Source organism: Strongylocentrotus purpuratus, unplaced genomic scaffold, assembly GCF_000002235.5.
Source record: "Strongylocentrotus purpuratus isolate Spur 01 unplaced genomic scaffold, Spur_5.0 spur5_scaffold_9, whole genome shotgun sequence".
Taxonomy (NCBI): domain Eukaryota; kingdom Metazoa; phylum Echinodermata; class Echinoidea; order Camarodonta; family Strongylocentrotidae; genus Strongylocentrotus; species Strongylocentrotus purpuratus.
The window spans coordinates 34,267,062-34,292,477 of record NW_022145615.1 but is presented as its reverse complement, the minus strand read 5'-3'; the positions used below and the strand labels follow the sequence as shown (position 1 = coordinate 34,292,477).

Sequence of the window (25,416 nt, the reverse complement as noted above, 5' to 3'; positions counted from 1 at the left end):
CAAATGTCACAGAGTCCCTTGCCCCCCCCCCCATCAGCTTTTTTGAGGACACGGGCCACCGCCGAAGTGACAAGCTAGGCCAGCGTTGCCGATTCTCATCCCCAAAATCCCCACATTAAAAAAAAAAAAAAAAATTGGGGGATTGTTGAAGTCTTTGGGGATGAAAAATAAATATTTGGGAATGAAAATAATATTGAGTTTTATGAAAAACGAATTTGGGGATTTTCTGTCAAAATTTGGCAACTTTGGGGATATTTTAAGTGTCGTTTGGGTGGGGATTTTGTGAAGATTTAACCTGGCAACGCACGCTGAGCTGGGCTGCTCATTTCCTGGATTACTTGTTCAAGTTGCTCACTTTTTTATCAGTCTGGTCTGAGTGTAGTGACAAGCAATATGGAAGCAAACAGGGCAAAGAAGTTGCGGCAATCCAGTCTCGCATCTTTTTTTACTGGAAGGTATGTTTGAATCATGCAAAAAAGTTGGCATACAGGGTAAATTACCATACATGGGGGTGTAATACGGACGTGTTCATGCACTGCTTTTTATGGTCTCCATTGTGTTAATAGATGCCAGGAAAACATCACTTACGGGGTTCAAATAAACACCCCAAAAAAAAATCGGCCTTGTTCTGCCAGATGCGAAGGTCCACTGATAATAACAGGGCAGGTCCATTATACCAAGTATTGTTGAGTAGTATTGAGGAATCGTGAACTTAAATTTTTACAATTAATGTAGATTTATTTGATGTTTTGTCTGATTCAAGCTCCGGTAGGGCTATGCAGCTCGATACAGGCATCGTAATAATCGGAGGTGGTCGGTACCGTAATGCAATACAATCGAACAGGTATTTGACAATTATAGCGCCTGTTCCTTGCAGTTAATATGCGCTGCACACATTGTTTCATATGATATGTTTGGGCCACTAACACAATAACATTTCCTTTCAAAAAGATCAAGTGAGTCAATACAATCCAATGTCCCCTAACAAAATAAATGGGACTTCAGACGTTTCTTAAATTAGTAAACAGATGAAGCAGTCTTTAAAATAGTATGTAGCCGATTCTACAATTTTTAGAGAGACGATGAGTTAGTCAGATAGACGACGATGACGGACCCAAGGACGACGATCTAGTCTAACGTGTGTGTATTCTAGACAGACTCGAACTTGGACTTGCCCCCAAATAGTTTACTCTGTGCAGTGTAGGCCTATACGTACTTTGACAGACCGAACCATCATTCATTCAGCTTCACTCAGGTCGTGTAGATATCTGTAGTGGTCGAAACGTTTGCCGTTGCCATGGCATTGACGTCATCTGAGCATAGACCCTTAAACTGTAGGAGGATTGTGAAATAGGTGATGAGTGTGCTGATTACCTGTAAGAGAGGAGATGAGAGAACAAATATCAAAAAATTGATACAGAGAATTAGAAAACATTTCAAGGACACATCCCCATTTCTTTCTTTCACCTGTGTGGTAGTTTCGATGTCTAAGTCCAGGAGAGTGTTTCACAAAGACTAAGATCGACTTTAAGTTTGACTTAACTATGGCAGAATTTTTATGCCACTAGTTGCACTCACCATTGGTCTCTCAATATAATCTTTAGATAATATTTTTTCCTTCAATAATGAACTATCAAAAAATGTAAATTCTGTAGATTTTTGACCATGATTGTATATGTCCCTTGAGAAGCCAATGCAAGGAATGGTTAGAGGAACTAGTTGCATTAACGGCTTGTCATAGTTAAAGGTAAAGACCAGTATTGGAAACGCCCCAATTTCCAAAAATGAAATGGAAGCTCTTATTACTAATCAGGTGAAAAATATGTTTTTACTAATACATGATGATAAAATTTTTGCCGGAAACCGTCTACTAATTGATATATTTGGTATAGTTTATCTATTGGTGTGTGAGAGATAAACGCACGTGTCGCGCACGTGTGCGTAGTCCTATATACATCTTTCTGTGTACAGTGCTTGTAACTTTACGAAGACTGGGCCAAATTTCTTATCATCTTGATGATTCCAGGAACTTGCAGTACACACCAATACTTATATGCTAGATGATCAACCTTTTCTGATCGATTCCACAACGTTTCTTTCACAATGCAATCGCATGACCATAACTGGTCTTTATCTTTAAGTCCAACTTAAAGTCGATCTTAGTCTTTGTGAAACACTCCCCAGATGTATACTGGCAGACTGAAGGTATCTGCCAGTTTCCCGTTCGCCAAAGGATGCTGTTGTGGCGATCGCAGAGTCGTAGATGTCAGACAACGTTCACAAAAACTTGTTGATGTTACACTTCCTCCTGCATTATTGCTCCCCGTCAGTTGCCTACACTTAACCGTAACCCTGGACATAATCCTGTATCTAGCCCGGGACATAACCCTGTATCTAACCCTGGACACAACCCTGTATCTAACCCTTGGCCCAACTCTGTATCTAACCCTGGACCTAACCCTGTATCTAACCCTGTATCTAACCCTTGGCCCAACTCTGTATCTAACCCTTTGTCCAACTCTGTATCTAACCCTGGACATAACCTGTATCTAACCCTGGAAATACTCCTGTATCTAACATTAGACGTAAACCTGTGTCCGTCGATGGTGTGCCTGCTACAACGGTGATCCGATATATGCTCTGGCGATAGTTACTCCGGGGTTCATTTTGTCAAAAGTATAGAGTTAGGGTTAGTGTTCGTTGTAATTATCGTGATTGGATTTTAAGTTTCAAGTTAAAAGTTAGGTTTTGGGTCAGGGTATAGACCCAGATATGGAGTTCGTAATTTGGTTAGTGTATGAAATTAACGCGGAGGAATCGTTGGAGGAGCATATTATGTCGTACCAACGTTGCAGCACCATGTTGTATCCACTTTGATACGATCTCACAACCTCACACTTTTATGGTCTGAATGTAAAGGCAAGGTAATTTTACTGACATCGCAACCACTGCTGTCATGTATTTTCAATTGCGCTTCAACTCTTTTGGTGAAGGTTGAAATAGAGCGATTTCCACTTCCTGTATCCAAGCAACATCATGCGCGCGTCATGCAGGTGGTGATAAATTATGGGACATGGCTGTCTAGACACTGTGAGCAGAAGATGTCAGTATACGTAAATCTGATGTGGTTTCAGTAGAATACCCTGCCTTTAAGATAATAAATGTTTTTGAAGATTTTAGTAGAGAATTACCTACCGCTAAAACTCGTTCCTTAGTGATGACAAAGCAACCAAGAGCTGTCATTCCGATTTCTGGTCCATCCAGGCGAGCCAAAAACAACATCTGAATCTAATGGAAGATTTCAAGATAAATAAGTATATTACAAGAATCACAAATCACTTATATTGATTATTATATTGGACGTTCACTATCGCGTTATACACAATTCTATCCATAGTTATATAATCAAAATAAAGTTATACTGTAATGAAACCATATTAGCTTGTTTAAGTAGAAGTATTAGATTTTTTCCTGGACAGCGTTTCCTTTTTCTCATGCCATTTTTTTACAACTGTGCCTTCGATTTTGATTAAAGTCTCTTTGTAACATAGCCTATATTAGATCCCTATTCTGTTTATTATTTTCAATAAACGTATGATTCATCTGAATTTAGTTTGCTACCAGAATTGTTTTTACACTAATGACACGGTTCTTTGTTTTCTTATTATAATACAATTAGTGCTACATAGTAAGTCCGTAGAGGAAAAAGGAGTAATGTTGCAACAAAAAAAGTTACCTGAGCTATTTCTGGATCGAATGTCTCCGTCTGTAGGTCGTGTACATGTCTGCGAAGAGAATGGGCCTGTAGAATATAAAACAAACAAACAAACAAACATAAGCATTTTATATTATGTAACTTTCCTTCCCAATAATAATCGTATCAAATGTTTCTAATGTAAGCACCATGTTATTGATTTGAAAGTTTTTAGTTTTATGTGATGAACGCATGACAAAATAATGTACTGAAGTAATCAAGGATATAATGGTAATTGTTCCAACTATTTTTATTGTGATATATATTTATTATCTCATATTGTGAATTCTTATTCTGTTCTTTACTCTTAACTTTCCAGTATGCAGACTGTGGAGTGATGTGCTTTCGAGTAATAGCAATTTCAATTGCTTTTGTCACCCCTGACCAGCAGATTGTATCCTTCTCTCTCTCTCCTCTCCACTTTCCTAAAGCTGTTTGCATGTATTAAGAAATTTCTATGTGTTATACTCATTGTATGTTTTCTTATTGGTCAAATAAATAATAATAATAATAATGATAATAAACGACAATTTCAGAGTGATACAAATGACATCGGCTAGACATTACCTGCATATAAACCCGTCAACAACTATCAAGTAATGCGAGTTCGATTGAAAACATGACTTTTGTTACTGCACTTTTTAAACTGAAGTTGGTTTCATCATAAAGCCAAGGTTAGCTAAACCCAGGTTTAAGTCTTACCCAACATTAAATTGTAAGTTAGACCAGCGCTAAACCACACTAATTAACTGGGTTTTGGTATTTTTTAAATGGCGATCGTAATGTTTGAGGCACCGTCTTAATACGCCCCTCTGTTTTAAATCCTGCATCCACCTCCGCCGCAATCTCGAGAGAATAGTACAAAACCCACACAACCCCCCCCCCCCCCCACCCTACGCAATGTATTTCACATGTGTGATGTCACACGCTGTGTGTAGCATCCAAGTTAATATAGTACTACCGAACATGGATCGTGCCGTGATGGCAATTTGCTCTTATCTATCAGGATCATCTGAAATATATATTTAATCACATGACGCGCAGTGGACCAATCAATTGCAAAGAATCATTTTATGACGGATTTGATATCCTTTTGTTAGCTTTAGGTAAGTGCCTGTCAGCCAGGTTATAATATCGAACCTTCATGACAACCAAACCATTGATACTCACAAAAACTGAAATAGGTAAGTTCGTAACCTGATTAGATTTCAATATTGCATATAGGGCTCTGATAAAAAGGTTTTTCAGAAACCCTAATAAAAGAATAAGAGCCCATATCCAGAGCTAAAAATCAGGCCACTAACCAAGTGAAATGAACAAAGGTTTCCTACTATTATTCGTAATGTATGGCTTTGTTTTATTCATACTGTCTAGGAACGCGTAACAATAACGCGCTTTGACAGACTTCAATCAAAATATACATTAGCGGTCTATTCGATGAAAATCTAGATACGGTATAACAAATTTAATTTAGATGAAAGCACGAAGCTTAGTCTACTTTCCGAGGTTTAAATGCAGTATCAGCTGATTGAATCATTTTTTATTCAAGTTAATTTTGGAGTGGATGGAAAAAAGAAGAAAGAGGAGTTTCATTTTGGCCACTGCTCTTCATCGTATATATAAATGATTTAGTAAAATGTATAAAAACCTGTCAAGTTCAGTTGTATGCTGATGATACTGTTTTATACTTCTCACATCCTTCTATAGATAGAATTGAATTAGCTTTGAACTCAGACCTAGAAAATATGTATTACTGGATGTACCAAAACAAATTAAGTGTCAACTGTCAAAAAACAGTTTGTATGCTCATTGGAAGCAACCACATGATATCTAAAAAGAATGTCCTCCGAGTTTCATTGAATGACATCTCCATAGATCAAGTTCATCATGTCAAGTACCTTGGCGTCTTAGTTGATGAAAAGTTAAACTGGAATTTACATATAGACAATATGTTGAAGAAAATTGGTCAAATGGTAGGCTTTCTAGGAAGACTAAGGCGATTCCTAAGTGAATCGGTACTGAAATTAATATATAGCTCACTGATCCTTCCGTATTTTGATTATGGTGATGTTATTTACAGTGCAGCTTTCAGGAAATATACAGATCGCCTTCAAAAATTGCAAAATAGGGCAGGCCGGATTATACTTAAAATAAAACCTGAATCTCATGTCTCTGTTTTGGAAATGCATAACGCTCTTAATTGGCAACTCTTGGACAAAAGAAGAAATCATCATTCCCTTGTTCTTATCTATAAAATAATGAATAATCTAACCCCCGAGTATTTAAGAAATGAATTTGAGTTGAGAACCCATTCCTACCCTTCCCGAATTGGAGCTCAAATAAAATTACCCAAACCGAGAACAAATTACCTCAAAAGATCATTCAAGTATAGAAACGCAAAGGCCTACAACACACTTCCTCCTCATATCAAATCGTTCCCTAGTGTTAATACATTCAAATCTAAGATTGCAGAACTGTTACAGTAGCACATGGTCCCCCTACTTATTTTGTTATGATTACTTGTTGTTTTGTTTTTTCTTTCTTCAAATGTATTTACTGTTGTTCATATAATGTATTTATGTTTTGTTTTGTTTATGTAATTGTTCCGGACCCCACGGAAGACCAGCTTTCCCATGTCGGGTTAGCTGAATGTGGGCTATCCATCGTATTTTATGCATTTTTACTATGTTTTTTATACGAAAATAAATACTACTACTACTACAATTAAACAAATATATATATATATATATATATATATATATATTGTCTCTAAACAAAATTTAAGAGGAAAACAAAATATTGTGGAAAAGAAATAATTTGAAATTTATTATCAAACTGGTCGAGAAAATAGTACAAACTTTATTTGCGATTTTTTTTTTTTTGGTGAAAATATAATTTTGTTTATGTGAATATTTTTCATCTGTAAATGTTTGATTGTTTGTTTGATTGATTTTATTTCTGCGTTCAAAAATATACAAATTCAAAGTCAAAGTACAAAATTTCGAACAATAACAAATACAATGAATACAATGTTTACAAAAGTAATTAAATGAAAAATCATGTTCAATTATATCATTCGATAAACATGTACGAAGCATACAATAACATAAGAAATATGAAATATTTTCAATAAATTAGAGAGGTAATTTGGAACGCAGGAGACCACCATCGTGAGCGGTTAGGCTGGAGATGGATGGCGGCCTCGTAAAAAGAATTGGCGACATAACTCTCTTCGAAAAACTGAGTGACCAAGAGGGTGCGGTGCAAGTGCAGGTGCAGTGAGCAGTTGCATGATAAAGAATAAATAAGTCACGGTTTTGTTATACTAATTTAGAGAGGGGGAGCATATGATTGTATTATTTGTCGTTTAAGTGTAGCTTTTAAGGAGTAGATGGTTGAACAAGACTTTATGTTGTCGGGTAAATCATTCCAAATGTCCGGGCCAGAATGTCTAACAGATTTGTGTGTTATTGATAATTTGGGGTTTGTAAGATGGAAGTTTCCAGATATGCGAGTAGAGTATGAATGAACGGAATTATTAAACCTAAACATGTTATCAAAGGATGGTGGAAGCAGATTATTAATGTACTTAAACATAATAACTGCTACTTGAGTAGTGTTCAGATCGAAATTTTTTAGTGTTTTAAGTTTATAGAATAAAGGATCAGTGTGAGCTAAGAAATGCGAACCTGTACAAATACGTATGGCTTTCTTTTGCAGTTTGAAAATAGAATTGATTTTTGTCGAACTACAATTTGCCCATACACTATTACAATATGTTATATACGGGAGACCTAGCGAATTATATAGTAGGAATAAGGTTGCATGGGGTAGAAGAAACTTTAACTTGGAGATTATTCCAATACTTTTGGAAATGCACATTGTAACTTGGTGTAAATGATCATTCCAAGTCAAGGTTTCATCTATAAGAACACCCAAAAACTTGGAATTAGTTTTCTTCTCTAGTAGCATACCATCGATTTTAATATATATAGGTGTTTCTGTATGAGAATGATGTTTAAAATACATGAAATGAGTCTTTTTTGTATTAAGTGAAAGTTTATTGGATTTAAACCAATCTGATACTTTGTTAATTTCATAATTCAAAGTATTGTTTAACGAATTAAGGTCTTTATGGGAATAAAAGATATTTGTATCATCGGCAAATAAGATAAAAGAAAGAAGGGGGGATGTATTGATAATATCATTTACATAAAGAAGAAATAACAGTGGACCTAAGATGGAGCCTTGAGGAACACCGCATTGAATTAAAAGAGGATCAGAATCATAACTATTAAATGTAACATATTGTCTTCTGTTTGTTAAATAATCTTTAAACCATAAGAGTGGCTGACCCCGAATTCCGTAATGACTGAGTTTGGAGAGTAGAATAGCGTGATTGAGCGTATCAAATGTATAATGCGGTGGTCACATCCCGCCGTACTTGCAAGTGCGTGCTGTCTACGTGCAAAAACGTGGGCAAAATTTGGGTATCCGTACGTGATGAGTACCGCCTCCGTACGGATTTGGGAGCACGCAGACACACCGTAGCACTTTTAGTGCATGAGGAACTTTCGCTGCGTTCGGGCTGCGTTCGGGCTACCGATTCACCCCAGTGCGTGTGACGTGCGTGCCCGGTACTGCCAACGAGCGCACAACGCACTGACTCCGTGCGTCTTTTAAAGACGCACGTGATAAGTGCGTGGTCCGTGCTTACTCGCCACTTCCACAGTTTAGCTATCCAATGAGCACGCAGAACTCACGTGGACCGTACCGAGTAAGCACTTACAACGCACGTTGTTCGCACTGATTTATGCAGTAGATAGTCTCTTCAGTGGAATGGGCGGCATCTTGAGGCAGCAACAGCTGGGACTTAATGGAGAACATCGGAATGTCGTCCTATATAAACACGAGTTCATCGCACGTGCACGCACTTACAACGTGCGAGTGAGTAAGGACACCGTACGTGAGCAGCACTTGTATGTACGGCCTCCGTACGATAACGTGGCAACCGCACGGAGACCGTACGTTGTAAACACGTTGTAAGCACGTACAACGCACTTATCACGTGCGCAACGTACGATCCACGCAACCGTTCACGGCCAGGCGTGGCGTGCGGGCCACGTACTTACACAGTGCGTGTGACGCGCGTTGCCGGTACTCCCTCCCTGCCTTTGCCACTCCCTCCCTACGTTTTCAGAAAAACGTGGCGGCCGTGGCCTCCCCAAAAACCGTACGGACTAAAAACACGCACGGTGGGATGTGACCAACGCTTTACTCAAGTCACAGAATATACCTATAACATGCTCTTTGTTAGCTATGGCACTTGTAATTTTGTCATAAATTTGAATTAATGCTAAGTCAGTTGAGTAATTTTTTCTGAAGCCATATTGATTTGAATTGAGTATTTTGTGTTTAGTGATAAATTTGTGTAGCCTATTATGAACGATCTTTTCTAAGACTTTAGATATACTTGGGAGTAGGGAAATTGGACGATAGTTACTAATTTCGTGAGGATCATCTTTTTTGAGAATGGGGTTGACTTTAGCTAGTTTTAATAGATCAGGGAAAACACCTTGCGATAACGAGTGATTAAATATGTGAGTTAAAGGCTTTGCAAGTGGATACATTATTTCTTTTAGGAGAGACATACTTATTTTATCAAAACCGTGCGATTTTGAGTTGTTAAGAGATTGGGTAATGTTAATAATTTCGCTAGGATTTGTCGGATTTAAAAAGAGGGACTCTTGGTTTTGATTGGAAAGATAGTCTTTAAAGTGTGCGTGAGTTCTATTAATTTTGCTGGCGAGTTCAGGGCCGATATTCGTAAAAAATGAGTTAAATGAATTTGCATGAAGACTAGGATCATGTATTTTAGTGCCATTTAATGTGATATTATCCGTGGGTGGGGGATTCGTTTTTTTTCCCATTACCTCTTTGATAATTTTCCAAGTTGCAGTTGTGTTTGAACTGGCCTTTTTTATTTTATTAGAAAAATGCAATCTACGGGATGTACGGATAAGTTTTGTTAATTTGTTTCGATAAATTTTATATGTGTTTAAGTTAGTGTCAGTTGGATTGTGTAAATGTAATTTGTAGAGGCGATTGCGTGTTTGTATTGATTTCAATAAACCTTTAGTTATCCAAGGATTCCTGGGTTTATTTCGCTTATTACTCATTTTGCCTAAAGGAATATTCTTTTCATAATAATATTGCAATTTGTTACTAAAATGTTTATATGCAGTATTGACATCATTTACACTATATACCTCAGCCCATCCCTCGAAAAATAAATCCTGTTTCAGCAATTCTATATTACGTTTGGATTCTTTGCGATATATAAGCTCATCAAATGATAGTTTGCATTCACAAGTTAAAAATATGGGTAGGGGATCCGACACTTCAGAACACAATATTCCACCGATGGTTTTGTTGTTATGTACGTTTGAAAAAATATTGTCAATCTGAGTTGATGAATGTGGATTTATTCTGGTGGGTTTATTAATAATCGAAAAAAAAGCCGTATGAATGCATCAACTGCATACAATTGGTTGAGTTACTGTTATCAGATGAGGGTGAGAAGTTGATATTAAAGTCACCAAGGATAAAAATGTGTTTATTTTCATCCCCTATTTTATGAAGATAAAAATCCAGTTCGTCACAGAATAAATCACAATTAGAATCAGGGGGTCTATAAATCAAACCTATGATGACATTTTTGGCATTTGAGTTATTAATTTCGATAAATAAAGATTCAGCTTGTGTTAGTTTAATATCTGAACGGATTTTGAAGTTTATGTTTTGTGTAATATAAAACGCAACACCGCCACCTCTTCTTCCTTTGCGGTCCGCCCTAATCAACTTATAATTAGGCAAATTGAACATATCTGGAGAATTCTGATGTAACCATGTCTCACTTATTCCAATGACGGAAAATGCAAAATTATTTAAAGAGTGTAAAAGGTTTTCAACGTATTCGAAATTTGTGTTCAGACTTCTGGAGTTTATATGTAAAAGTGAAATATTGTCTGGTTTGTAAGAAAATGAATTTTTGAATTCTTGGGGTGTGTAGTATCAGGGGCGGATCTAGCTTTTTGCTCAGGGGGGGGGGGGTTGACCAATAATGACGATGCGGAGCATCGTCCACGAGCCGCGAAGCGGCGAGCCGATTTTTTGGGGTGTTTATTTGAACCCCGTAAGTGATGTTTTCCTGGCATCTATTAACACAATGGAGACCATAAAAAGCAGTGCATGATAACGTCTTTTTAAATCAAGTAACAGTTAAATACACAGTTATATCCAGAGTTATCATGTGTTTGGTTAAGTTACCAGATGAGTTGAATATCTTCTCACAATATTTGCACTTGAAAGGGTTTCTCTCCAGCGTGCGTTCTTTTTTCTTTCTTTTTTTTTTATTCTTTTTTTTTTTTTTTTTTTTTTTTTTTTTTTTTTTAATGTGGGGATTTTGGGGATGAGAATCGGCAACGCTGGCCTAGCTTGTCACTTCGGCGGTGGCCCGTGTCCTCAAAAAAGCTGATGGGGGGGGGGGGGGCAAGGGACTCTGTGACATTTGTTCGCCCAACCCCCCCCCCCCCCCCCCCAAAAAGCAATAATAATAATAATAATAATAATAATAATAATAATAATAATAATAATAATAAATGAAATAAATACATAGAAATAGAATAAAATAAAATTACAAGTTTTTAAAAAAAGATAAGATTTAAAAAAATGGTCCCCGGATTTTTTTTATTTTTTTTTTTTGGGGGGGGGGGGTTGCAACCCCCCCAACCCCCCCTCTAGATCCGCTTCTGAGTATTTGCTCTCGTTTATATCGTCGACAAGAATATCGGGAGTGTGCGCGTGCGAATTCATTTAACGATACGTATTATGTAAAGTACCGAAAATTTGGAGGATGAACAACTGCATGTGTGATGCTGGTGTGCGTTTGTGTGTGTACGAAGTGCAAGTGTGCGGGTAACTTCAAAATATAACACAAATAAAAATACAATAAGACCCATCTTGGTCACAGTTACAATAATTGCTTAGGAGCAACAGAGCGGAGCCCGACCGCCCGAGTAAAGGGTGTATTTTTGACACGCAAAATAGAGGGGCTGGGAAGAAACAAAATGCTTGACAACAATAATGACAAATCGGAGTACGATTATTAAATGGCAAAGAGGGATTTGACATTCCCGCTCATCAAAACTAGTTCAGTCTATAACAATGGATTTTGTGATTGACACAGGAGTTTTGCAAAACAAAGAGATTTGTTGTGCGGAGGAGAAAAATGTATGCATGTTAAAGCAGACTCTGAGATGATGCTTAATAGCAATAACGTCATTTCGGAGTACAATAATATTAAATGGCAAAGAGGGTTTTGACTTTAGTTGGAACCTTGTATGTAAATGTAAAAGTTCATTTGCAAATTTATTAAGACCTATGTTAAAACTATTTTGTTAGTTTGTATGCAATGTTATAAATTATGTTTTTCTTTATGAAAGAAATTAATAAAAAACTATGAATACAAAATATAACAATTTTAACGAGAAGAAAGCATGAAGCTTAGTCTACTTTCCCGAGGTTTAAATGCAGTATCAGCTGATTGAATCATTTTATTCAAGTTAATTTTGGAGTGGATGGAAAAAGAAGAAAAAAGGATTTTCATTTTGGGCAGTACGTCAAACAGAAAATGGCTCTGCTATAGCTGGTTTGACATGTTAAGATAATGGACCAGTTTGTAGAAAGCACAGGTACAAACTAATGACCTTCAAAGATCTTTTAAACATGGAAAAGTCCCACTTTGTGCGATATGCCTGGTCAATATATTTTGCTATAATTCCCAGCAGTCAGTAGCTATTTACACGCCTGTAGTTTTCACTGGCTGCCTGCCGTAGCAACAAATTGATATTTCGTTGAAGCATGAAGTCTTTCGTCTATGGCTGATCGTCAACGAAACGGAGTTAAGTCTTTTGTCAATGCTGCTTGTTGCTACGGCAGGCAGCCAGTGAAAACGAATTCGTTTAACAATTTATGGAAATACAAGTATTACTTTAAACAAACAGAACTTTGTTATTCCTAGCTCATTTTTCCTGATTGAGGTGTCATATGAAAGAGCAGAAAATGAACTTTCTAGAAATGTGATTTTCTCTTTGCAATTCAGATACCGTCCGCCAAATGATTTTTTGTTGTACCCTTTCTCCAAATTGATTTTAATCACTCATGCGTGACATACGCATTATATGAGGTGCATCGAATGAAAGAGGAGGATCTAAGTTTGACAAATATGTGTCATTTATAATTATAATTGTGATTTAGTTATGATAAAACATCGATAATTCTCGGTTTCGTTTTTCTGGGACGCACTGTATAGGTGACGTCAAAAGATCGAGCTTTACTTATACATGTATGTGAGCTTCAATCATTAAGAGGAACGTTATCCTTATAGTACCAGATTAAAGTTTCTTTTAACGGTTTACAAAGATTTAAAACAAAAAGAAATTAATGGAATAATCTATAAAGTACCGAGATATTGCTACAGGTAGCATTTCCTGGTCAAGAGAACAGATGGTTCTAACACGAGAGCCCAGTGACAACTACATGTATAGTTGAAAATTCACGAGAGAGAAAACACGCAGTTAACGAGACCAAAGTTTTTATCATGAGAACCTTATGACAAAGAAACCTGAGACCGATAGCACACGCTTCCGAAGGTTCACGAGACCGAATGCTTTATCACGAAAACCTTATGACAAAGAAACCTGAGACCGATAGCACACGCCTCCGAAGGTTCACGAGACCGAATGCTTTATCACGAAAACCTTATGACAAAGAAACCTGAGACCGATAGCACACGCCTCCGAAGGTTCACGAGACCGAATGCTTTATCACGAAAACCTTATGACAAAGAAACCTGAGACCGATAGCACACGCCTCCGAAGGTTCACGAGACCGAATGCTTTATCACGAAAACCTTATGACAAAGAAACCTGAGACCGATAGCACACGCCTCCGAAGGTTCACGAGACCGAATGTTTTATCACAAAAACCTTATGACAAAGAAACCTGAGACCGATGGCACACGCCTCCGAAGGTTCACGAGACCGAATGTTTTATCACGAAAACCTTATGACAAAGAAACCTGAGACCGATAGCACACGCCTCCGAAGGTTCACGAGACCGAATGTTTTATCACAAAAACCTCATGACAAAGAAACCTGAGACCAATAGCACACGCCTCCGAAGGTTCACGAGACCGAATGTTTTATCACAAAAACCTTTTGACAAAGAAACCTGAGACCGATAGCACACGCCCCTGAAGGTTCACGAGACCGAATGTTTTATCACAAAAACCTTTTGACAAAGAAACCTGAGACCGATAGCACACGCCTCCGAAGGTTCACGAGACCGAATGTTTTATCACAAAAACCTTTTGACAAAGAAACCTGAGACCGATAGCACTCGCCTCCGAAAGTTCATGAGACCGAAAGTTTAATCTCATGGATCTGACGAGAACTATCCAAAACCTGGCAATGATTCAAGAGGATCGGAAGCGTATCCCACTGAACTGGTTGGCAAGTCTGAAGACGTGGAGCAAATTATGTAGTCATCGAATCAAACATATTATCATGATTATTACTGCCTGAAAACGGAAACAAGTATATACATTCCCCCACTAACGTTTTGTTTTGATAAATTACGGTTAATAATAGTCAATACGGAACAGACAACATTAATCTATTTGCCTACCTTTTCGTGCACAGTAACAGCGAAGTAGGATATGATAGCTAGGTTCACGGAGGACCCCATAATCCAGAAAGACGCAATTAAGGTATAAGATATCCCAGTTCCACCTGATACAACCTGATACAAAAGAAATATCATACCAGGGATATGCGTGCAATATGCGAAAGCGATGAGCGGTGACAACATGTCATCTGCAAGCTCTACTGATCTGCGAAGAATATTGAAATTTCGCCGAAATGTGTCTAGAAGCTTTGCCTCAAAGTTTGTAACACCTCCAAACGTCTCTGTAAAGTCGTAGGTCAACTGGGCAAGCTGACCAGACAGGATGTTGCAGATGAAAGCTATGAAAACGATGGTTAAGATCCATGCTGCTGAGCTGTACACAACAAAGACCGAAGAAAAGCCACACGCAAGATCCGATGACCATGGTAAACATATCATCCTGTACGACACCGACGACTCATTGGAACCGTAGATTATAAAGAGCATTGCCGCTATGTTGAGGCATACTCCACACAGTCCGACAACAGTTCCAGCCAATGCAAATGATCGGTATTTCATCCAAGATGGCTTCACATGATTCTTGCTGGAATCATCACCCCCCGATTGTGAAGGACAGAAACAAAGCTTCGTCTGGTTCGAAATGAGTTGACATACATCTCCTTTGTAGCAAATTTTCAATAAAATCGAGTTGTTTGCAGCAACTTGAAACGCCCATACGCAGACGGAAATGTTATTGTAAATCAAATCTTGAGTATCGATTACCCAAAAGGAAACCAACAAGCGCGCGAAATTAAACCAGAGAAATACCACGACAAAAACATGGTAAATCCTCGTAACAGCGAATGTTAAGCTGTCGTCCTTGTCTTCAGACCGTGGATGAACGTTTTTTGTCCCTTTCTCGTGATAAAGGCCGAAGATAATCATTGGTGTCTTCAATGGACGAGCCACCTTGTCCCAGAGAAATCGGGCAGTGGCGCTTTGAATGTCGTTGGCTTCACAAGGATTCTGGCTTGCTTGTTCTCCAGATATATCCATCGCTTCCATTGCCTTTCGTACTTTGTTCTTGCAACAAAACATCTTCCTTTCCTAAAGCGAGATGATGGTTTCCTTGATGCAAATATGAAAAAGACTTGCTTTCGTATAGCGATAGAATGGTTGAATAAGTGAAATACGGGCTTACTTATACACACCACTTTATTGGAAACACGTCCAGTGGATGCGACTAGATTGAACGAAAATGGTTAATGGATCCTCTGTATATCTATCCTCTATCAGCCAATATCAATACAAATCCATTAGGGTATTAGGTTTAAATATTGAACGATTACCATAAAATCCGTGCAGTCCCATCTCATTGCTAATGCTCGAAAGTGAACGGTTAAATTGAAAGCAATATGAAATCAATTCTGTACGCACCAACCCCTAACCCTCCTTGCCCTCTACTGTTTAAAATGTATGTGAACGCGAGACAGTCTATCTGCCTAGGGTATGGTTAGTACTGTATGAACGTGATGACGTATTCAGCATCGAAATCAGTTGGGGAGGAGTGAGAAAACGTAAATGCAAAATAAATCAAAGCTAAGTCTTAGTGTATACAGTAAAACGAAATAGGGCGATATATAAACCGAAACCACCCTTAAGGATATATACTTAATAAATAAATTGACATGATGTAGATTTAAATCAAAATCAATCAAACTAATTTGATTTTATTTGATGTGATTTAATAATGCGCTAATTTGGTTTTATGCTGGGGTTGCTTTCTTTTTCTTTTTACGGAACCCTGATGTAAATCAATTGTCTTACTATTTCGGTAAATTTAACTGAATCAACGTGTCTACTATACGAATGTGATAACTTATGATATCAATTTCGTGTAAATTAAATGACTACCGTCAATAATGATTACATTTTTCACTTTCAGTTTGGGCTTGACGATCTACAGGAAACTGCTATTGTCCAATGCTGCACCATGCACTCATGGCAATAGGTTGTAAGACACTGCGACCCTTGCTCCGCGTCAATTTCATGTATTAACCGAATTCGTAATTTCAACCAAGGAACCAAAACTATACATAACACAAACCTAACCTCATGACTATTGTAACAGCTACCCTATCCCTATCATCATTTGACGAAATATATCCTTGTCGCAGGAATAGATGCTGGATAATACAGTTCTCTACAGTGCTTGCCAGTTGCGTTTGGATGGGCGTAGTTGCGAGTGTGGGTGTTGTGGGTGTGAAGTTGTAGGTGTGCGTGTGTGTGTTAGATTGTGTGTGTGTTTGTGCGCGTGTGCGACCCCTTCCCATAATATAAACACACAGATAGCAACCTACAACATCAGCGGTGTCGATTTGTATCCGTGGTTGGGGGGGATGATAGGTGCCAAAATATTTTCGGCAATGGATCATAGCAACCAAGCGGTAGAAGCGTGTGGCAGGTTGCACCCCCTCCCTTTCAACTTTTTCAAGTAACCCTCATCAAAGATAACATTTCAGAGAATATAGGACCTCGTGGGTCCCACATGTGCTTGCGCGTAGCAAGGATTTTATTTTTAGGGGGCGGTAGTGAGTACGCGAAGCTTGCGAATCACTTACAGAGCGCGCGAAGCACGCTCTCTAGGGTGGTGTTTTCCCCCGTCCTGCGCGAAGCGCGGAAGCTTTGATGTTTCATTAAATTATCAGAGAAAGAAGACGATTCGTTGTACCGTTCTCGATTCTTAATCCTTGTCTAAATTCAGTTTCTTTTGACATTTCATTAAATTATTAAAGGAAGAAGACGATTCGTTGTACCATTCTCGACTCTTAATCCTTGTCTGAATTCAGTTTCCCCCCCCCCCCCCCTTCCGCGCGAAGCGCGGAAGCTTTGATGTTTCATTAAATTATTAGAGAAAGAAGACGATTCGTTGTATTCCTTTCTTCTTTCTCTTTTTTTTTGGGGGGGGGGGCGACCGCCCCAACCGCCCCCCCCCCCCTGGCTACGCGCCTCTCTCCCACTCTCTACTTCTTTTTTGCACTTTTGCGCTTCCCGCTTAACAATTAGCTCGTTGCTTTTTAACGCCAAATGCAAAACCGCACTGCATTTCTATGATGCTGTTGATTGAATAAATTGAATAAATTCATCAATACCCGATGAAGCCGTATGAGCGAGAATCCAATTTATTCTTGTCTCATATACGGTTGTCTCATTTACATATGTATTATGAAAATGAGAAAGCAAAATGTGTATATTGATGGTCATCTTGCGAGTAATAACCATTAACTACTCCTATCGGGCTCTCATCATTAATTTTTCTCTTCATTTTTTTTTATGGTGAATTATTGGGGGGATGATTGTACAGGCCATCCCCCCACCTGAAATATTGGGGGGGGATGTATCCCCCCCCCCCCCCATCCCCCCCCCCCCCCGGGATCGACACCCATGTACAACATACATTAATCATGTTAATATTGGTTGACATACATGCATTGGAGGATTCCAGAATTTAATATAAAATGAGGGATAATGAAAAGGTGACGTATTTTGTCACTTCAGGAAATTTCTGTCAAATTGGGCAGATGTGTACCGATTACGAACCTACCTTTTCGTGCACAGTAACAGCGAAGTAGGATACGACACCGATGTTTATGGCATTTCCCATCACCCAGAAGGAATAAATCAAAACATAGGATAACCCTTCCTCCGAAAACCTGTCCCAGATCTGGTACAATAAGAAGATGATAACAGGGGTGTTTGTGCAGTATGCTACAGCAATGAGAGGCGACAACATTTCATCTGCCAGTTCCACAGATCGGCATAGAAGACTGAACTTTCGCCGATATGAGTTCAGAAGGTTTGCTTCAAAGTGTTGTACGCGTCCAAAAGTCTCCGTGAAATCGTCGGTCAATTGCGTGAGCTGGCCAGATAGGATGTGGCAGGTGAAAGCTATGAACACCATAGCAAAGGCCCATGCTGCTGAGCCGTACACTGCAAAGACTGAAGAAATGCCACACGCCGGACCCGAATACCATGGTAAACAGAACAGCTTGTACGACACCGACGACTCATTGGTACCGTATATCATGAAGAGTACTGCCGCTAAATTGAGGCATAGTCCACACAGTCCGACAATAGATCCAGCTAATGCAAATGAACGGTATTTCATCCAAGAAGGTTTGACATGATTCGTGTTTAATCGCTCATTTTGGGATGTTCCTAGAGGAAGGAAACACAGTTTTGACTGATTTGCAATGAGACGTACAATGTCCCTTTTGTGGCATATTTTCAGGAAAATGGTGTTGTTCGCAGCGACGAGAAACCCCCAAGTGCAGACGGAAACGTTGTCGTAGTACATGTCCGGAGTTTTTATCAGCCAAAATGAAGCGACCGAGCGCAGAAAGTTGTACCAGAGAAACAAGACGACCAGAATCTGGTAAATCCTCGGAATAATAAAGAAGATCTTGTCCTTGATCGCGGATTCAGGATGGATCTTCCCTGTTCCCTTCTCATGGTAAAGGCCGAAGATGGTCATCACCATTTTAAGAGGCCGAGCCACCTCATCCCAGAGCATTTCGGAATCATTGATAGGATTATGGTTAGATTCACGAACATTGTGATGTCCCTGTTCTGTAGATGTTCCCATTGCTTCCATCTTTTCCTGACAAGAGAGGTTTTCTCACGTATCTTAGTTCTTTAAAAAATGTTTCGTATACTATATGAGTGGAAATACAATTTTCTCCCGTGTACCCGGAAAAGACTTCAATGAATGCGACTCAGTGCGAGGCGCCCCAGGGAGGGCATGGGGTAAATCATTCACCCTCTCCAAAAAACCTCAAATTTTGGATTTTTCAAAAGACATTTTGGATATTATGAAGCCCGAAATTGCACGGCTTACTTATCAGCAAATTGTGTGTGACTCCCCTCCCCTTATTTCAAACGCCTCGATGATGCCTCTGCCTCGATTGGTTTGCTAATTTAGCTATCTCGATCCATATTGACATTTAGATTTTTTTATTAAATGTCAACAAGTGACCATGGCCAATGAAAGCCGAGCCTGTAAACCTGTCATGTATTGAGTGAAACTTAATTGAACGATCACTCAACGGCTGCTACAAAAGAAGAGTCACAATTAAACCGTCATTTTTTGGACGTAATCCTCTAACAATAATAACTTGTCTATCATGATTGTGCAATTTTTCGAAGCTTATGGTAAAATTTAAAAGAAGTGTTTTTTGTTATGGTTGTATACTTAGTTTTGTATTTCGTGGAGGAATCGGTATATTTTCCATGAACTCCAAGTTGCGCAGTCAGTATTCTAAACTGTCAGCAAAATTCACAAAAGACACGAATAAATGGCACTCTGTCATTACAAATGGCTTACGTGGTTTTTCTTTCACATTCAATATTAAATAAATGAATTAGTTTTAAATATTTGTATTTTCAATCGCATATGATTTCAAATGAATTTCACGACACATTCATTATACAGTGCGACCCAGAAAAAACGAATCCAAGAATTATGGATGTTTTATCATAACTTAATCACAATTATAATTAATAAATGACACATCTTTGTAAAGCTTAGATCCTCCTCTTTCATTGTATTGGATGTAACTCATATGATGCATATTTCACGCATGGGTGATTAAAAGCAATTTGAAGGAAGGAAACCAAAAAGTCATATGGCGGGCGGTATTTGAACTACGAAGAAAAATTCAAATTTCTAGAAAGTTCATTTTCTGCTCTTTCATATGACATTTGAAAAAGCCGTTGAAAACATTTTCGTCGTATTTCAGGCAATGCCGATGTTGGCATTTTTGTTGGTACTTTTGTGTTGGTTATATTACGCACAACCAGCCGGCCCATGTATTGTTATTTTTAATTAAATAATTAATTTACGGTCACCGTATTTTTTTTAAAGTGGAGCTGAATTGGTATGATCGTATTGGCTAAATTTCACACGTTTTGGGGTCTAAAATTACCTTCATAACAATTTTAGGTTCTAAAAGGGCACTAGAAATGTCATATATAAGAATAAGAGCAAAAACCATGCACTTTGAAGGCATTTGCGGTCTGAAAACAGAACTCAACTATCCGCGCCTTTAAGTATAAGGCAAATTTTTAAGAATGTGGAACGGGCACCTATTTTGAAAGAAACACGGTCATAACAATTTATCTGAAGTAAAAGGGGGTACTTTTCGTATGTAAAAATGGGCAATTTAGATGTAGTTGAAAAAGTGGGGCGGGCACTGTGCCCCCCCCCTCCCTGGAGCGCCAACTGCATGAAATGTACATGTGAACACTATTCAGACCTAAATGGTATTCACATTTTCATCCCATACCCTCACCAAAATACCGTTATGATTATGTACCTTGACAATTTTCAGTATAAATAGGGAGATACTTGATGAAATGTAGTAACTCAAAGAATAATCACGTTCCGAAATAATCACATGTCACGGAGATGCCCACGTGATTCCATACGCAGCTGCCATTGGCGAGGATTTCGTCTTCATGGACGGTATTGCTAGACCACATCGTGCCCAACTCACCAACCAGTAGGCCTACTTGGAAGATTACTGGGTCGAGCGCATGGAGTGGCCAGCCAGATCCCCTGACTGTAATCCCATGGATCATCTTTGGGACGACATCAAGTGAACAGTCCAGAATAGATGCCAAAACTACCTTGGACGATTTCCAGCGCATCTTACGACAGGTTTGGGCCAACACGGATAAGGATCGCAAACGACCATTACTCTACAATATGCGAAGAAGGTGTAGGGCGATTATTGCTGCGGATGATGGACATACCCATTACTTCAGTGTTTATTTCACTGGACATGGTGTGAACAAAATAAATGTTGTTCAAATGAACCTGACGCAGTCCGTACTTCTCATTTCTGTATGTGTATATTAGCCAGTAGGCCTATGCCTACAAATTTGCATCCATTTTCTTACATTCTATTGACATAAAGTGCATGATTGAACATTGATAATAAGTAACCATTCAAAATATGCGTTAGAAATATGAATTATGCGTACAATAATTCCTAAATGATTAAATTAAATACATTATTTCTGGGGTTTATATTTTTTTAAAAATGCTATTCAATACCCATAAATTGCTTACATTAGACAAATACCTTTATTTTTCATTTAAAAAGTATCATAAATGATTCCTGAGTATAGAACATTCTGCCGCTAAATTATCAAGGTTTTTACGCATAGATCGGGGGGGGGGTCGAGAGGCGCTGGTTAGAAACTGATCGCAAATGTTTTATACTGTTATCCACATTATATATTTTAAAAAGAGAGAAAAAAGGTAGAGAAAGAAAGAAATTAATATTAAACAGAAAGGCGCTGGTGATTATAGTCAGTTCTTGGCTGATTGTTACAACAACAACAAGAAGAAAGCAATTTAACATGCACATTCCCATGAGAGTAGTTTCTTTTTTCCTTACAAAGTAACATGAATCTTCAATACAAGGAAATGTGCAGTTCATCTCCTAACCCCCACTCCCTTTCCTTTGCCGTGCCTCCTTAGATTTCTTGTAGTCATAAATATACAAGGTGATAAAGAAATGTAACGTACTGCAAAATAGAAAGCTTAACATTTACCTTGTCGTGAAGCCTGGTAGCAACGAGAGACAAGAGACATATTTGTGCTACAGATCCCGTAACCCAACAAGCCAATGGTAGGTAATAGGACAAGTCCTGCTCATCATGAAGCCAAAATTGGTACAACAAAAATATAGTATTAATGACACTAATACTGTATGTCAAAGCAACAAACGGTGAAAGCATCTCATCGGCTAGCTCGACCGACCGACATAGTTCATTGAAACGGCATCGGAAAGAATTCAGGAGATTGGCATTCTTCACTCTTGAAGAATCTTCATAGGTCTGTACGAATTCTCGAGTCAATCGTGCGAACTGGTCGGTCAGGATGTAGCAGACAAAACCAAAGAATCCATGGGGAAAGACCGACAATGCACTTGCATACAAAAGGGTGACTGAGAGTAATCCAGCGGCGACGTGGGAGCTGGCAGACCAAGGGCGAAAGTATATGTCAGAAAGGGCTGAGGATTGGTATGTTATGAGTAAGGTGGTCACCAGGAACATAACAATACCAAATACTCCACCAATAGCTCCAAAGTATGATACAGAACGATGCTTCAACCATGTAGGATTACTGTCTTGTTTATCTTCGGTATCGGGTGGTTGCTTTGGGAAAAATGAGTACTTTAATAAAACAGCGACAACAGGTATCATTTCACGATTGCGACAAATCTTGAAAAATATCGAGTTGTTCGCGGCGGCGCTAAGCGCCCAGATAGCAAGGGAAACAATGTCGAAGCGAGCCTCTGGGTTAACGAACCAGAAGGCAACAACCACGCGGATAAAGTTAACCCACAACAGGATCATGATCAGAAGATGATAGCATCTAGCCAAGTTGCTCCAAAACTTGGCAGGAATATTCTGAACCGGTTCAACTGTTTCATGATAAGAGCCAAACATGGTCATTGTTATTGTCAGAGGTTTAGCCACTGCGGACCACAGCAATTCAGCAGTGATGGTACTAGCTTTCCTCGCTGGATTCTCCTCTCCCATACCTATTTCGACATGAGGAGAAGATACCACCTCCATCTTCAGTCAGAATAATCTAAGTTTTGTGGAGTGTCTGTGATTTTGCGAATCACTAAAATCGTGAGCTGCAAAAGTTTATTAAAACGTTTAAAACTATATAATAGTGATGGTATTGTATTTTCCGAAGAGTAACAAAGTTATCTTAAAAATCAAAAATCTTTCCCAGGATCGTTCCTTTCACATGCCGAATGCACATCTAATATAAGTGTTGGGAGGAAGAAGGCAGTTGAAAAGATGAACAAGATACCATACATGTATCTTTAAAATTATGGGATAACAATGAGGACCCGGGTCTCAACAGATTAATATGACGTCTATCAAAAAAGAATGAATTTTACATGTTAAATTACTAATGAAACATGATCGTAATGTCTTTAAGTGGAATCTATTTGTATAATATAATGGACACTTAGCAGTCCAAACATAAGGCTATTTTCAATTAGTTACCGTGCCATTTATTATCTAACGTTGATAGATGAAGACAAATAAAACACTATAGTTCATGTTGATCTTTTTAGTTCCATTACATTATCCACTTAAAGGAGGATACAGTTAATACATTTCTCGAAAGAAAGAAAGAAATTACAGACACGTGCTCATGCATTAAGAATTTTAAAGTCCAGTTTCCACAAAGCCCATTCCACACGAGACGATTTATGTTTGAAAATTAGCAACTTATCACAATTCTAAGGAAAAATAATTAATGTATAACAAATAATTACTGCCTTTGATCCCATACCACTGTATTTTAATAAAAATGTCTGAAGCTTATTACATAATTCACCATTTTTCCTTCTAATTTTCACTAGCCTTTTGACAAGGCTTCTTGACTCTGGCTATTTTCCACCCCAATCAGCGGCTGAGATGAGTCTAGAGACCCGGGGTAAACATGCGATCGAGTGGCTTTAGCCGCGAGACCTTTTGAATTCTGACTTTTACTGCTCTGTATGAATTATTCATGACTTTGGATTCATTGACCAATCAGAATGGCCATCTCCCAGTTGATTTCGTTCGTGATTCGTTCAGTATCAGAACATATAAGAAAAGGTAAAAGACGTTAACTAGTTTTGCTTATTAGATGAACATATAAATGATTTAAACAAAATATCACATCCAAATCTATTTTACATGCAAACTTACAATAAAGTAGGAAGCATTTGATGACTTGAGCTAACAATTGTAAGTGAGATAATTGGATTTTCCCTGTATATTATAAAAATGAACCAGTCCAACTCGTTTCTTTCAACGTTGTGGCGTTGTGGCGTGCGACTGTAATCCAGCGGAAGTGGGAGTTAAAAACTGATTCAGCCGAGGACGCAGGTTCGAAACCGAGTCACGTCTTTCATGTCTTTCGGATGGTGGCGTTTAAAGGTCGGTCCCCAGACGTTAATATTCATATCTGATTGACACACGTCTGTAAAAACACAATACACAACGTTATAGGTATTCGTACTACGTAGAGTTTACTGCATGTGAACGTGATGGACAATATATGCCGACGTCACGCGATGATACGTTCGGTGATTGGACGTTACCATTTCGGTAGAGAATTCCAGTCGGAAACAAGGTTTAACATAAGAAATCCAAACCAGATTACTAAAGGCCACTTGGCTGAGCCACTCGCTCTGACGTTCACTCGGGTTTTTTGCGATTAGTCTATTTTTAGTCGCTCGGCGTCTATCAGACATGAGGCCTTGGCTAAAGGCTAAATTTTCACCTGTTATTAAACAATATCTAAATTTTTTTGTTATCATCAACGAAGTATAGAGAAATAGAATGATAAAATTATTGTACTTACCTCTGTGTTTACTCTAACTGTGAAGTATGATATAAGTAAAATACCGGCTGCATAATTTGAAAACCAGAGGAATATAATACAGTAGTAGTATATTGGTTGGTTCGGCACTATCCCAAGGTAGAGGAGTAGGACGCAATTCGATATCGAAAAAGTATATTCGACTGCAACTATCGGTGAGAAAATGTCGTCTGCTATTTCGATGAGTCGAAACACGTTGTAGAGGCAAAACCGTGTTTCGTTTAAGTACGCACTGCTTGCACCAAACTCTTGGGTGTGGTCTGTGAAGTCTCTGGACGCTTGTCTAAGAAAAGTTGCCAAGAGAAAGCTCAGGTATGCCACGAAAGTTGCGATGAATGCACGAGACGCAGACGAGAATACACCCACGACGAACATCATAGCGCATATCGCTGATGAGTTCCAGGGTGAGCAACTTGGGGGTCGGTCACGAAAAATGAAGTATAAATCTTGTCCCGAAACCCCTAAAATA

At 38.6% G+C, this 25,416-nt stretch overlaps 1 protein-coding gene across 2 annotated transcripts; it reads right to left on the bottom strand.

Moving 5' to 3' along the window:
* Window positions 1-627: 627 nt before the first annotated feature.
* Window positions 628-24,984, bottom strand: LOC105442954. 2 transcript variants are annotated; one of them, XR_004062458.1, is made up of 4 exons: window positions 24,930-24,984; window positions 3,737-3,802; window positions 3,196-3,288; window positions 628-1,374 (listed from the first exon to the last, which is right to left on the bottom strand). XR_004062458.1 is itself a non-coding variant. In XM_030976981.1 (4 exons), the coding sequence occupies exons 1-4, from the start codon at window positions 15,059-15,061 to the stop codon at window positions 1,252-1,254; spliced, it is 840 nt and encodes a 279-aa protein (XP_030832841.1). In that variant the 5' UTR covers window positions 15,062-15,271; the 3' UTR covers window positions 628-1,251. The 2 variants fall into 2 exon arrangements, 1 of the variants encoding a protein (XP_030832841.1); XM_030976981.1 differs by lacking the exon at window positions 24,930-24,984 and adding an exon at window positions 14,504-15,271.
* Window positions 24,985-25,416: the final 432 nt, after the last annotated feature.